Source organism: Ischnura elegans, chromosome 3 (genome assembly GCF_921293095.1).
Source record: "Ischnura elegans chromosome 3, ioIscEleg1.1, whole genome shotgun sequence".
Classification (NCBI taxonomy): Eukaryota; Metazoa; Arthropoda; class Insecta; order Odonata; family Coenagrionidae; genus Ischnura; species Ischnura elegans.
In genome coordinates this window covers 130,980,250-130,993,105 of record NC_060248.1, presented here as the reverse complement: position 1 = coordinate 130,993,105, position 12,856 = coordinate 130,980,250, and the positions used below count along the sequence as shown (strand labels likewise).

The window sequence follows — 12,856 nt, the reverse complement described above, 5'->3', positions numbered from 1 at the left end:
GAATGAGTGATTTGACAAACTTGATTCTTGAGGATGAAACAGATTTTTCCTCCAAAGAATATTTCCACTATCAGTGCACTAGGGGGTGACACCACAAAGGTTCACTGCCTGCTTGTCCACAGATATTTCCTACATCCTTACAGGAAGTTAATAACCCATTATAACGTTTTCCTCTGAATCACTGATGATACATATGAAACTTGACAAACCTTTGGTGGCATTGAGCATGGTGGACGCGAGAGCGCACTGCTGCGTTTCGATGTGTCCCAGGGTGAACCAGCGAGGGTAGTGGGTGCTCCGGAGGACGAGCGATGACACGCCCTCTCCACCCCCAGCCCCCCCTCCCCCTCCTCCGCCACCTTCATCCCCCATTCGGTCGTCCTGCTCCTCCAGAATGGGAAGTCTGTTCAAAAAGAAAAGGAAGCACCTCCTTCAGCACTCATGACAATAAAAAAAACATAATTCAACAAACGCAAATGTTTTACTGCGCACATTATTTTTTGTTCCAGAAACTACAGTACGGCCGCCGAGAGTTGTCCATTGACAGCTAGAAGGGGTAGGGGGCAGGGTTGCCAGGTAAGAAAGGGAAATGCCCACATAACATGTAAACAAAAGGGTTCCGTGAAGAAAGCAGCCAGAAGGGACGACGAGCGTGAATGATCCAAAGGAAGAATCCTTTGTTTTGGCGATTCGCAGAAAGGGCTTGTTTTGGTGGTTCAGGCTTGTTTCAGTGCTTCATGCGCACGTGATAACGTTGTATGACTAGGCAAGGGTGTGAGGTGCATTTGGGGGACAGCGATTGGCTGCAAACCGTGCTGGCGCAGGGTTCTCCTTTTAAAGTGCCATCGGACAACTCTCGCCGGCTGGATTGTAGGCAAGAATTACCCTTGCTACAAGGTTCGTCACAAAAGAGTAACACAAAAATACACATTATTCAAAAGAAAATCATTAAATCAGGATAGCATAGTACTAATACAGGATACATAGTACTAACATAGTACATAGGTCTAAGTTTGAATGCTCTCCAGTAAATTTATTGTAAATGATCAATTCTAGCACTGAAAGAATATTTATAATGTAGTGAGATAAATCCCAATTCAGGGCCTCAAAAAAAATAGGGGTGTAGCAGCATTGTAAATCTCATCAAGGCAATATTAAGGCCGTTTTACACGGTACACGGAATTGCACAATCTGACGTACGTGCGAAGGTGCAATCGAAATTGCATCGTGTAAAGTGGTGAATTGCTAGAACACATGCGAGAATGCGTGGGTGCGAGACGGCAAAATAGCCCCTGTTCTAATTTTGTTCATGTATTCGTGCAATTCCACGCCATTTTAGAAAATAATGCAGCTCTAACCTGCGCAGTTCCGTACCCCGTGTAAAACGGCCTTAAATCAAATATCTGCAACCATGACACAATTCAAAATTTCAAGTTAGGAGTTAAGTAATGTTATAGTTGAGTTTTCCAGAGCCAGTTAACGCTACAAAAATCCCTTAACATCCAAATTAGTATTCGTACCTGATTGCTCGTAGTCCAACTCGGTAGGCGAGGTCCGGGTGGTGAGGCAGGAGGGCAAGGAAGAGGAAGCGAGCGAACGTGTGCATTGGCACCGACTCGGGATGGACGTACTGCCCAAGGCCACTTGTCGGGCCACTTTCGAGGAGCGCCACTGCCTGGCGACACAGGACTCCAGCCAACGACCTGCTCCCCCCTCCTTCGCCAATCGTCCCAGCCTCAACCTCCTGCAGCTTAGCTATTAGCCTCTCCTCTTGCTTCCTACCCTTCTCCTTCAGGAACAAAAAAGCAAGTCGTGAATGTAAAATTTCAGGTTACATTGATTCCATTCTTTCTGGACAAAATATTAATACCCAAGAGAATTGGGTACTACTGTTTCTAACAATCAGAAAATGCAGATCAATCTCATCATGATGTGCGATTAGGTTAGTTCAAGGGAATAGGAGCAAGAGAAATAAGAACAACTTTTTATAGTGCACAGCTTATATAAATACAAGCAACAACAGGTATTGATTCACACAATCATTTTACGGTATAGTAACCCAGAAAAAGACAATTAAAGGTTATACCTGGGTCAACTTTTTTCTTTGATCATTCAATTTTCACCATATTTTCAAAAATTGAAAACTATTACTCACACCAATGCTCATTACATATTATTAGTGTGAAATTTAAATAATTTATTTTAATAATATTCGATATATTTAAAATTCTGATACACTCTCTTAAAGTGCCAATTGGTTCATCAACCTGTCCAGCAGAATCATGAACAGAAAAGTTGTATGCAGAAAATTCAGTACATAAGTTAATGATGACAATTGTAATTATCAAAATCACCTCAACAGGAGACCACTTCCTTACTCAAAGTCATATTGGATATTTTAGCCCACACATTCAATTGTGCATCATGGGAAATAAAGTGAACCTGAATCAGTTTTTAACAGTGTATTTGTCAGTTGTAAACACTAGATGCCAACCTGAGCATAGAGTCCACGTGGCATTGGCCTCTGCTGACCCAATCCCATGAGAGCAACTTCAACGGCCAGCGTCAAGTAGGTTTCCGATCGGTCTCTAGAGCCGTGGACTTGCACGTGATGATAGCGAGGTGGAGGCGGCTTGGAACCACTATTGGCAACAGTTGCTGCAGCCGCAGCCTCCTCCATCATGCCAACTGGATCTGTGGGACAAAAAATAAAAATAACAAACTATACGAAAAAGCAATTTACGATGGATTAGAAGTTAAAGCAAAAATACATTTGATAGCTACAGATAGGCAATTTTCACTAAAAAATCAATAGATTGCTATATTTACAGCAAATGTTAAATCAGCTCAAGAATTGAGTCATTATGTACTTATAACACGAAATGAAAAATGGCTTCGTGTTTCAGGACTTAAAATTTCCCTTAGTATTTCTGGATTGTTCAAAAATCAATGGACCACTTTGCCTGCCTAGTCAACTGCCACCAATGAGTGAACATTATCAGTTCTGGATCCAGGATAGGGAGCCATGGGGGTAACATCCCAGCAGTAGTGAACCAAATTATGCACAGGGTTCCCACTCTAACTAAATTATAAAATTCATGGGTTTTTCCAGCTTTTCATGGTATAAATATCGTCAAATTCACGGTCTGTTGATAAGCCATTTTAGGCAGAAACATTGATGACATAACAATTAAAAATTTATCAATCGCAACAGGCGCCATGAATTCAAACATAGCAATGAAAGTGCTCTTTCTCATTATGTCACCTATCGATCTCAAAATTTAGGTGAAGCTTAAGGTTGTGAGTGGCAAAATGGAGGGAGCAGTGATGTAGGGAAGTAAAGAAGTGTCTTGATTTTCCCCGGGGTTAATGAACACTTTGTTTGCCGTCTTCCAATCACAGGCTCAAGGTCAATGTGTCGTCATGGCACAAGGACCAATAATTGCACTGCGAATATACGTGTGGAGACAAATGTGTGGACAGTGTCTGTACGTGGCTCGGCCTTGAAACATGATTGAAACATCTTTTTTTTCTTTTGATCTGTCAGTTATAGATCTTTTTCTATAAGTTTGAGAGATTTTTAAGGTTTTATGACGAGATTCACGGCTATTTCCAGGTTTTTCACAATAGACGAAATTCACGACTTATTCACGGCTTTAAGGTTTTCATGGTGGAGTGGGAACCCTGAAATTACCATATATTATCTTGAGTAAATTGGATGCCCAATAAGGAGGGTCCATCCCTCAGCCCCTCTCTGGATCCACCACTGAACGTGACGAATGAAGGAAGCCACTCACCAAAGTAGGCAGGAGTCCTCATGTACTCATCGGGCAAGATGGAAGCCTCGGCAAGCGTGTCGAAGAGACAGCCGACGGGGTCCAAGGGGTGGCCCACCCACCCGTCCCCCCAGCTCCCTCCCCCGCCCACCAGTCCTCCCGCATCCCCGCCCCCACGCCCCGAAGACGAGGGCCAAGGCCTGGATGAGGAAGTGGAGGAGGAGGAGGACGAGGAGGCCCCAGCCCCATTGCGATACGACGACGACGAAGAGGCCCCACTGGAAGAGGGGTGGGACGAGTAGGAGGAGGAGGTGGAGGGGGCGTACGACTGCGAGGCGTACGAAGACGAGTGGGCGTACGACGAAGATGAGTGAGCAGCGTAGGAGGAGGAGGAGGAGGTGGGGTGGTGGTGGTGATGGTGGTGGTGGTAGTAGGACGCCATGGCGCTCGACGAGGGCAGAGACGAGACGTGGGGCTGGTGCTGGAGTTGCTGCTGCTGGTGGTGGTACCAACGGCGCTGTGCCACCTGCTGCTGGTGCTTCATTGTCCTCACGATGGACACCGCGAGGCGCAGGGCTTCGCTCTGGTGGCCGTGGGAGCGCAGTGCGTCCACTCGCGCAGCTGCCAATGGGAGGGGCTCTGCAGAGAGAGGGACGGGAGATCGTTAAAACTATCGAGCATGAGAAAAATATTACAATGGGGTGCATTACGTAGGGACGTCAAAACTTGATGCCAAAAAACAAGCAAAAGTGGCTATCAGACAATGTTTCAAACATATCTCCATAATATTACAACATGAGGCTCTCTAAATATCACTCTTAGTAATAGCAAAGTTCAATGCCAAAATTTACACCCGAGTATGTATTTCAGAGCAGTGGCAGTGAGAAAAAATTAATGCAACATTCATGAAAAATATTTACCACATTTAAAGTAGAATAAATGAGAAGGGGCATCCAAGATTGATGTTAGAAATTGTACCCGCAACATTTGAGCCAATTAAGTCAACAACATAATTTGTAAAAATAGAAATTCACCCACTCATGAAAAAAAATCTCATTTAAATCACTTGTCCCATTGCCTTGTTAACCTCCAAAACAGAAGATAAACAGTGAATCACAATTGTGTACTTAAGAGGTAGAGGATAAGGAGAAGGAGACAAAGATAAATTTCTTCCACATCATGCTCTCAATCAAACCATCTACATATAAACGCAAGGACAATTGATTAGGGGCACAGCTAGGAATTAAGGCAGGGGGGGTTTAGGTGCAACTAATACTGGGGTGTGTGGGGTATGGAATACCCACCAGGATAAGTGGTAGGTGCGGGATTGATAAATTGCCGAATTTTAAGATAAATGGTTCAAAATGGTGAGTTTTACGGCTTTCTGAGGGATATTTTATTGATCCTTACACTATTATATTAGTTATATCAATCCAATTGAGTAAAATGGATTAAACTTAAAAAAATTTCTGAGCTCTGGGGGGGATCCCCTGAAACCCCCCAGAGCTCTCTGTGCCACTGCAATTGATGACTGCAAATGCATATCCGTGATTGCAAATTTCAATGCCAAACTTTACAAAGCACGAGAACTTATATCTAAAAATTTGTCGTGGAAGACTCACCATGCCAAAGAGGATGTCCCTGGGAGTTGAACATGCTGGTGGAAGAGGATGAGGATGAATACGAGGAAGAGGAGGAGCATGGGACTGGGGAAGTGTAGTAGCAAGACGATTCTGCCGGAGTGTGGCTGCAGTACGAGTCCCCTGACAGTATTCTCTTAAGATGGACATTGTCCCACGGCATCTCGACAGCATCCAGAGCCCTGTGACAAAATAGGTAAATGTCAGTGTAAGATCCAAAATGGCAGTAAATGATATTCAATCCTTCATGCACAAAAAAAGGAATATATATTGGCAGATCTAGGTTATTTATAACAGCTTCAGAACTTATGCCACATGTCAATCACACAAGATTTTTGCTTTAAGAGAAGACAATTGAAGCGGCAAAATAAATGCTTAAATAAACTACACATAAATTGGCTCCAGTTAGAATGAAACTCTCCAGTCTTTCATTCTTACCTGATGACTGCACATCTATGCAAGTAAAACTCTTTATAGAGATGTAAGTTTTCTTAATAATAAGATGGTGAATGACATGCAGAAGCCCTAATAGATTCAAAGAATCCAATGCATGCTGCACTGACGTAAACTGGCAACCAATAAAGTAGACCAGCAGAAATGGGGGAGGCCAAGAATGGCAATACGCTCACCGATGGAATATGGTGCGTGGGCGTTGGTTGTGCCTTTGACGGGAGCCCCTTGGCCCACCCCTTCTGTTGCCTCGGTCATTGCCACGGCCACCCCTGGGTCGCTGGCCTCCCTCTTCATCGTCGGAACTGCTATCGCTCGAGTCCAAGGCTCCCAGCAACTGAATAAACAAATAAACTCAAAGGTCACGTCATCCAAAGCAAGAAAAAGGAATTAAAAAGAGACGGATGAAAAATCATTGCACAATAATGTTAGCTCTTGTATGTTTCCCATCTCCAAATAAATACAGTGTGCTTCCAATTTCAAAAGCTTTTGATATGCCTGCATTTTTCAGTCAAACCACAAAGACAATATTATACTGTAGTCAGTTGACCTTTTTGATTTAATTGCGTATCAATGAAAATAAACTTGAAGATTAAATTTGACATAAAAATTGGTTTGAAAATCTCACAGTCAAAGTCTCATGTGAACCCCAGAGAAATCAAGATAGATGCATTTCTGTTTAAAAGTCACGAATGATCAATCTGAAACGTCACGTACATTCCTAACTCCAGGCATGGGCTGAGGTCTGAAGTCAGGCTCCTCCTCCAGGGGGCACGCGTCCAATTGAGACCACCTCTCCAGCAATGTCTTCCAGTGACGCTTGTTCGCATAAGCCACCGTTTTCCCACTTCCAAACTCAGGATTCAAGGCAATACACACCCACAGCGCTCCTGCAATCACAAAAAAAGATTTCATGAGGGCGATATTATTTCACTTGCACATATTATACGCATGCATTTTCTTGCTTGCACATATTCCCCTTTATACAGTTGAGCCAGCCAAAATTGTCTCGTGGCAGATTGAAGGGATGAAAAATGAGTACTGGGTAAGGCTGCCTCAAAAGCAAGGAAAAACCCCAATAGCGGGAGATAAATAAAACACTCCAGCCAAGAGAATGTCTGGAATGAACTCTAAATGTGAGGTATGGAAAAAAAGAATACTATTTCAAGGGATTCCTGGTGATTTATGTCAAGGTGAAAATGTTGCACGGCAAGATTGAGGGTGTGGGTTGTAAATTATGAGCAGAAATTGGACAAGCGACTGCTAAGCATATACATAATTCATTACATTTGTTTTTGGCAACCATCTTTTATGTATACATATGTCCTTATGTGCACCTCCTAATGAGAATTTGCAGTGATAATTTATTGCATGTATAGTTGGCTGTGGTCATGGCATCTCCACATGCAATATTGAAGTTAGCTAATGGGGATGATTTTAAAAGAGCAGTTTAACTTTAAGCATTCCCAAGGTTTCCCTGCAAGAAGGCGATGATGAGTACTGTGGTTAATTGGCTATGATCCCACAATTCACACAGCGACATGAGCATTTGCCAGGGATATCTCCCCCCATTCTTCTGCGATGGAACAATTTGGGCGACTCAACCATAAAGGTGGAACTCATGTCAATGCATGAAAACACAATACATATAATGGTACTACATACCTAATTGATCCCATAGTTGCCTGCATTTGTCCGTCATGGGGGTAGCTTGGGTCTTCCACACTGGTAGTCTGGGATCAGCCAAGAATTGCTCCGTTATTAACGTTAACATCCTGGCCCCATTGGAATCTCTTGCACGCATCATTTCCCTCACCTGTAAAAAAAAAGAGATGAGATATTAACCATAAAAATCACACTAATAATCCTTCGTTCTGTTGGTTTCGCATAAGATAATCCACAGAATAGCAGTAAGGTAAATATTAGGGCCATTTCTCATTATGTACAGAACTTACCTTGGTGAAGAGTGAATTGAGCTCTCGGTTGGTGTCATAAAACTCTCCTTGCGCAAGGTGTGCCTTAACTTGCTTGCAAACCTGCTCCTCGTCTAAATGCCAGCTCTGGTCTTCATCAGCGCTCGCCCCCGCTGTGGGGTCGGGGGCACCTGAAGGCAGAGAAACGTAAGGAAGGGATTACTTTGGGTTAATAGAAGAAAGAAACATGACTCCTTCAGTTAAGGAATATAGCCCAACTCCACCCCGAGAACATTTCACAGCCTGATAGCTTCCAAAATTTAAACAAGAGATTTTCACAAATTTTACACTCTAAATCGATAGACAACATAATTATTCTTCCTCAATATTCCAAAAATTTAAAAACATCAGCATCTATTCTTTTTACATCTTCAGGGCATAAATTGAGATCCTTAGGTGCTCATTAGATGACAAAAGAAACTATTGATTCCCACCAGGGGTGGATTACAATCATTATTTTAGGGGGTCATTACTTTCCGTGACACTTGGTGGCATTCAATGTCTCTCAGTGATAATGCATCTTGAGGGCTGACATTCGAAGACAAATTTCTGTTAGATACTCATCATGTATTTTTAAACATGGATTTTTAAGCTTGTGAATTTAAAAAATTGGAAAGCCACCTCAAATATTGGCATTTTTTATATTTTTCCAGAAATTGTACAGGGCCCACCCCCTTAATCTGCCTCTAATTGCTGATTTCCATGCATCATCCATACTAGAATAAATATACTAACAAATTTAAATTGCCATTCAATTTTAAAAACTCTATTAAGGAAAATAAAATCCAAAGCCTAATACACTGGTCCATACAATAAATTTGGTTGAATGCTGGAATGGGTGAAATAACATCTGAGAAATATTTCGAGTTCTATTGCTTGACTTGGACTAAAAGTATGTCAGCCCAAGACTACAGCACTCACCTGGAATTCTATTCATTTCAGATCCATCACGCAAGAGTTCATTGGCCAGTCTCTGCGCTGTAGGCAGCAATTCTGTATGGTGTTCCGCTATCAGGTACTGAGCAAATTTCTGCAATTGTTGTCTATCCATTCGGAGAAGAGTTTCTGCAAGAGAAGTCCGAGAGGAGAAATCAGTAAAAAAAATATGTAAGTAATAATGCAAGAACTTTAATATTTTCATAGATAAATAGCAACCCAATCCTTTGATGATCATTGAAGCTGATTTAATTCTGCAAGATAAATCATTCACTAAAAATTAATTTTTATTTCAAAAACATAGAAAGAATTCGTCTTCCGTATGAATATTTGATATATGTATAGGACTGTGTCCATTTTCAAAGTAACAGGTGCGGAATTAGAACAAAAATAGGTAATTCTGCAAATTCATCAGCTGATAGATAAATAACATTTCAACTCTCTTATTATAATTAAAAACCAATTCAATTCTTCAAATGATGTAATCGATCAATAATTAATCTTTATCCTAGCATAGAAAGAATTAGACTTCGGCATGAGCAAGAAATCATGGGACTTGTGCTCATTGTGGCTCACAGTAGCAACAAGGTCAAATAAGGTCAAAAATGCCAAAGGGGACTCACCAGAGATTGGTACATGGAGTGGGACGGTTTCAGCGTTGCGAATTCTGTACAGTGCCAATGCCACCACGTGCTGGCACCAAAAGATATCTTTGGTGTCACAAGTGCAGGCAACTCCAGTAATTTTGCACCTGTTGAGGAGAAATGGAATATCAATTAGTATCGGAATCCATACTTCGAGACGAATCATTATTTAATACACAGCACTTATCAAGTTTATGCATGAGATATTTCGTCTATTTTTCTAAAATTCAGGATAGCATATTTACAACCCTTCTCCATTTGTTGGTGTAAACATGCAATCAGAGAATGAATGACGAAACAAACTGTCGTTTCAAAGGTGACACATTTCTCAAAATAAGCAAGAATATCCACTGGATATTCAAGGAAATGATATTTTTTGACGCTATGATTGGATCCCTCAACATTCAAAGGGAAGTGCAACAACTTACTACACCGATCTCACGCACATACGCCATCCATCAAAAATGCTCAAAGGTTAAACCCTTCCGTGGAGGCTTAGAAATTCAATGCATTCACCCTCTGAATGCGAGACGCGTTTTGATGGGACGGAAGGTAAGAACTCTAAGAAGGTAAGAAGAAGGCGAATATGGCGAATCTCGGAGAAAAATTTTATGATTATTCAACTTGGGGACCTATAGCGGATACAAAAAAAAAAACTCAAGGAGGGGCGCAAAAGATATCTGGAGCAACGTTGGTTTTTATCGCAATAAAAAATGAATCAAGACACGCGCAAAGTTTAACCAAGTTTTATTCAAACTCTTTATACACGTATATAAGAAAAGACCATCTGACGATATAAAGTAGTTACAGTTGTGGGTCTGCAATGTTCGGCATTGCGGGCGGCACTGCAAGGGGGGGCGCGCGCCCCCTGCGCCCCCCATCTGTATCCGCCACTGTATTGGGACCATGTAATTTGTTGCGTTAACGAATCGCAAATAGTATACGTCACCACATGAATTAATATTAATACAATGACAACAACGAAGTAGAGGTTCAACTTCCGTAACAAAAAAAATATATTTTTGAGGTTTTAGTAAGCTTTATTTTATTTCAGCCCACTGCAGCGGGGCCATTAATTCTCCCTAGTCTACCAGTCATTTCCCACGATAAACTGAAGACGTGAAAACGGCACATGGAAGATTATTATATAGCTGGAATAGCTCATAAATTATTCTCACATATCGAATAGGAAAGCGCTTCGGTCCATATCCACTAATTTCCACGCCGCTATTAAAAACGGCAAAGAAAAAAGTCATTAAGAAAAAAGTCATCAGACGTTTGAATCTGCGGAAATATCGTATTTTGTAGCATCCGACCAAGGGCGTACCCAGGAATATAACTGGGAGGGGGGGGGGGGTAAAGCCATGGTCTAGGGGTGGGGGCAAGCCATGGGAATTATGAGATTATTTCCTTGAAAAAGTTTTATTTTAGTTACATATTTTATACTAATATATATCATTTTTCGTGGGTTTAAAGAAAATTTGTTGAATACTTAACGTTTCCATTCAGTACTGATTTTGATTAAAGACTTTTGCAATTTTTGCTTCTAGGGGGGGGGGGGCAGCTGCGCCCCGCCCCTTTCCCCTCGCTGAGTACGCCCATGCATCCGACTCCAATTCCTGCGCCCATGTTTAAATTTTAATGCCGCCGGCTCGAATGATGGCAAAGCCCTTATCTACAGGCTGGCGTTGCCTGGTGTGTCTTACGGCATGTGGAAAGCTTTACATTGCCCTCAATTACCACCGAAATAAATTACACTGGGTGCCTCTTCCATCTCGAAAATTCGGACATTTCGAATGGATTATTTTCCGATGAATACTTCCAAAACATATACGGACCGCGAATGATGTATACGTGGGAGCACATTTTGAGACTTTTTAGGTGAAAGGTTAATAGACAAGAAATGTTTATGAATAGTAATCATAAGTGGAGTTTATTTCAACAATATTCGCATCAATAGTTGCAATAAAACTTAAAACATATGCCCGAGTAGTTGGCACCACATTTAAATATAAAGCCTATTTCACAATCATCTAAAGGAAAAATCATTTGACTGAAATAAGAGATTCCTCAATTCGCGAAAATGCGGTGCGATGGCTGACAGCTACGAGGTGAATGGACACGAAATTGGACGAAAATCTGGATGGCAGTGAGGACGTTGCCAGAGGAGATGGACCTCCGGATGAAATACGACGGGCGCATCAGTTATTATAGTACGGCCACGGGATTATTATAGATCATCAGAACATTGAAAACTACGACCGATGGGAAACGCTGGTTAATGAGCCACTTAATTCGGCTGAGGTAAAGAAAATTTTCCACTCTTAAGAAAATCTATTACCTACTCATTATACTGTTCACGAACTCTGGAGTTAAAATGAAACAATCACAAGTTTTATTGTTTTCAATTTCATTTCCGCTGCGTGACCCAAAAATAAATTCGCTTCTACAGTACACCGTATTGGAAAAAAATGAGGAACGATGCGCGATTGTGGACGAAGTTCATGGGAATGTTTAATTTCACCCGCAAGTAAATAATGGGAAGAACTCTGTTAAATAGGTACTAAATTATCTGAATTTTACTCTAACTCTAGATGGAAACTTATCGATATCATTCCGATCACCTAGGTAATGTAAACAAAAGCCGTCACATTTGCTTCGTAATTTTTAATATTAGCTTCGTCGTATTTGCTCCTATGGTACCCCATTCCCCTTCATCCAACTGGCAAATAATGTTGTCGCTGATTGCCTGACCTTTTAACGGCCAAATGATCCAAGTCCGAGGCAGGGGAGGGGGACAAGGGTCGGACTCATATTTGAGATTAAAAACAAAATACAACAATTACTGCAGAAAATATTCTATTTTGATATGAAAGTTATTAACATTAAATTAAATGACTGAGGCTCCGTAATGCACAAAATAAAACGAACGTAATTATAACAGTATTAAAAATCTTATTTATTTTTTTGAGCGTCCGAGGAATCAATTAGTTAATCGAAATTACAGGAAAATCGAAATTGAGGTTTCAATGTTACTAAAAATATTTCAATGACAAATATGGGTAATACCAAGCCACGCCCCCCTAAATCCGCCAATGCTCTGAGGTCTTACCACATAATAGGGACCTATGGAATAAGTACCTATTCCGCGGTCTTACTATAGGCGCTCTTCAACACATGGGCATTGGGCAGTGCACAATCAGCACCCTTACACAGGGGAAAGAAGGAGAGCGGCGTCGCAACCGGCCCTTGTCCACGACGGCAAATTTGAAAAATACGATAATATTATTATCTATTATATTATTCTACCGATTAAGGTAGGTTTCCATGGAGTGTTTAAGAAGTGATATGGAAGCCCCCCTTTCCTTCCAGCACTGCCTTCTTTAATTCACTGTAAGGCCTAATCCCTTTCAATCTATCTAAAAATCCTATTCTTT

The 12,856-nt window shown here is 41.4% G+C and overlaps 1 protein-coding gene across 1 annotated transcript in view; it reads right to left on the bottom strand.

The window, feature by feature from the left end:
* LOC124155286 (zinc finger SWIM domain-containing protein 5-like) overlaps window positions 1-12,856 on the bottom strand; it is a 202,410-nt gene that overhangs the window by 8,043 nt on the left and 181,511 nt on the right. Inside the window, exons 3-13 of the mRNA XM_046529003.1 lie at window positions 9,399-9,526; window positions 8,761-8,904; window positions 7,822-7,970; window positions 7,532-7,682; window positions 6,584-6,756; window positions 6,046-6,203; window positions 5,399-5,598; window positions 3,798-4,415; window positions 2,495-2,694; window positions 1,521-1,789; window positions 210-403 (exon numbers count right to left, since the gene is read on the bottom strand). Coding sequence (XP_046384959.1) covers window positions 210-403; window positions 1,521-1,789; window positions 2,495-2,694; window positions 3,798-4,415; window positions 5,399-5,598; window positions 6,046-6,203; window positions 6,584-6,756; window positions 7,532-7,682; window positions 7,822-7,970; window positions 8,761-8,904; window positions 9,399-9,526 — 2,384 coding nt within the window. The remainder of the gene's footprint in view (window positions 1-209; window positions 404-1,520; window positions 1,790-2,494; window positions 2,695-3,797; window positions 4,416-5,398; window positions 5,599-6,045; window positions 6,204-6,583; window positions 6,757-7,531; window positions 7,683-7,821; window positions 7,971-8,760; window positions 8,905-9,398; window positions 9,527-12,856) is intronic.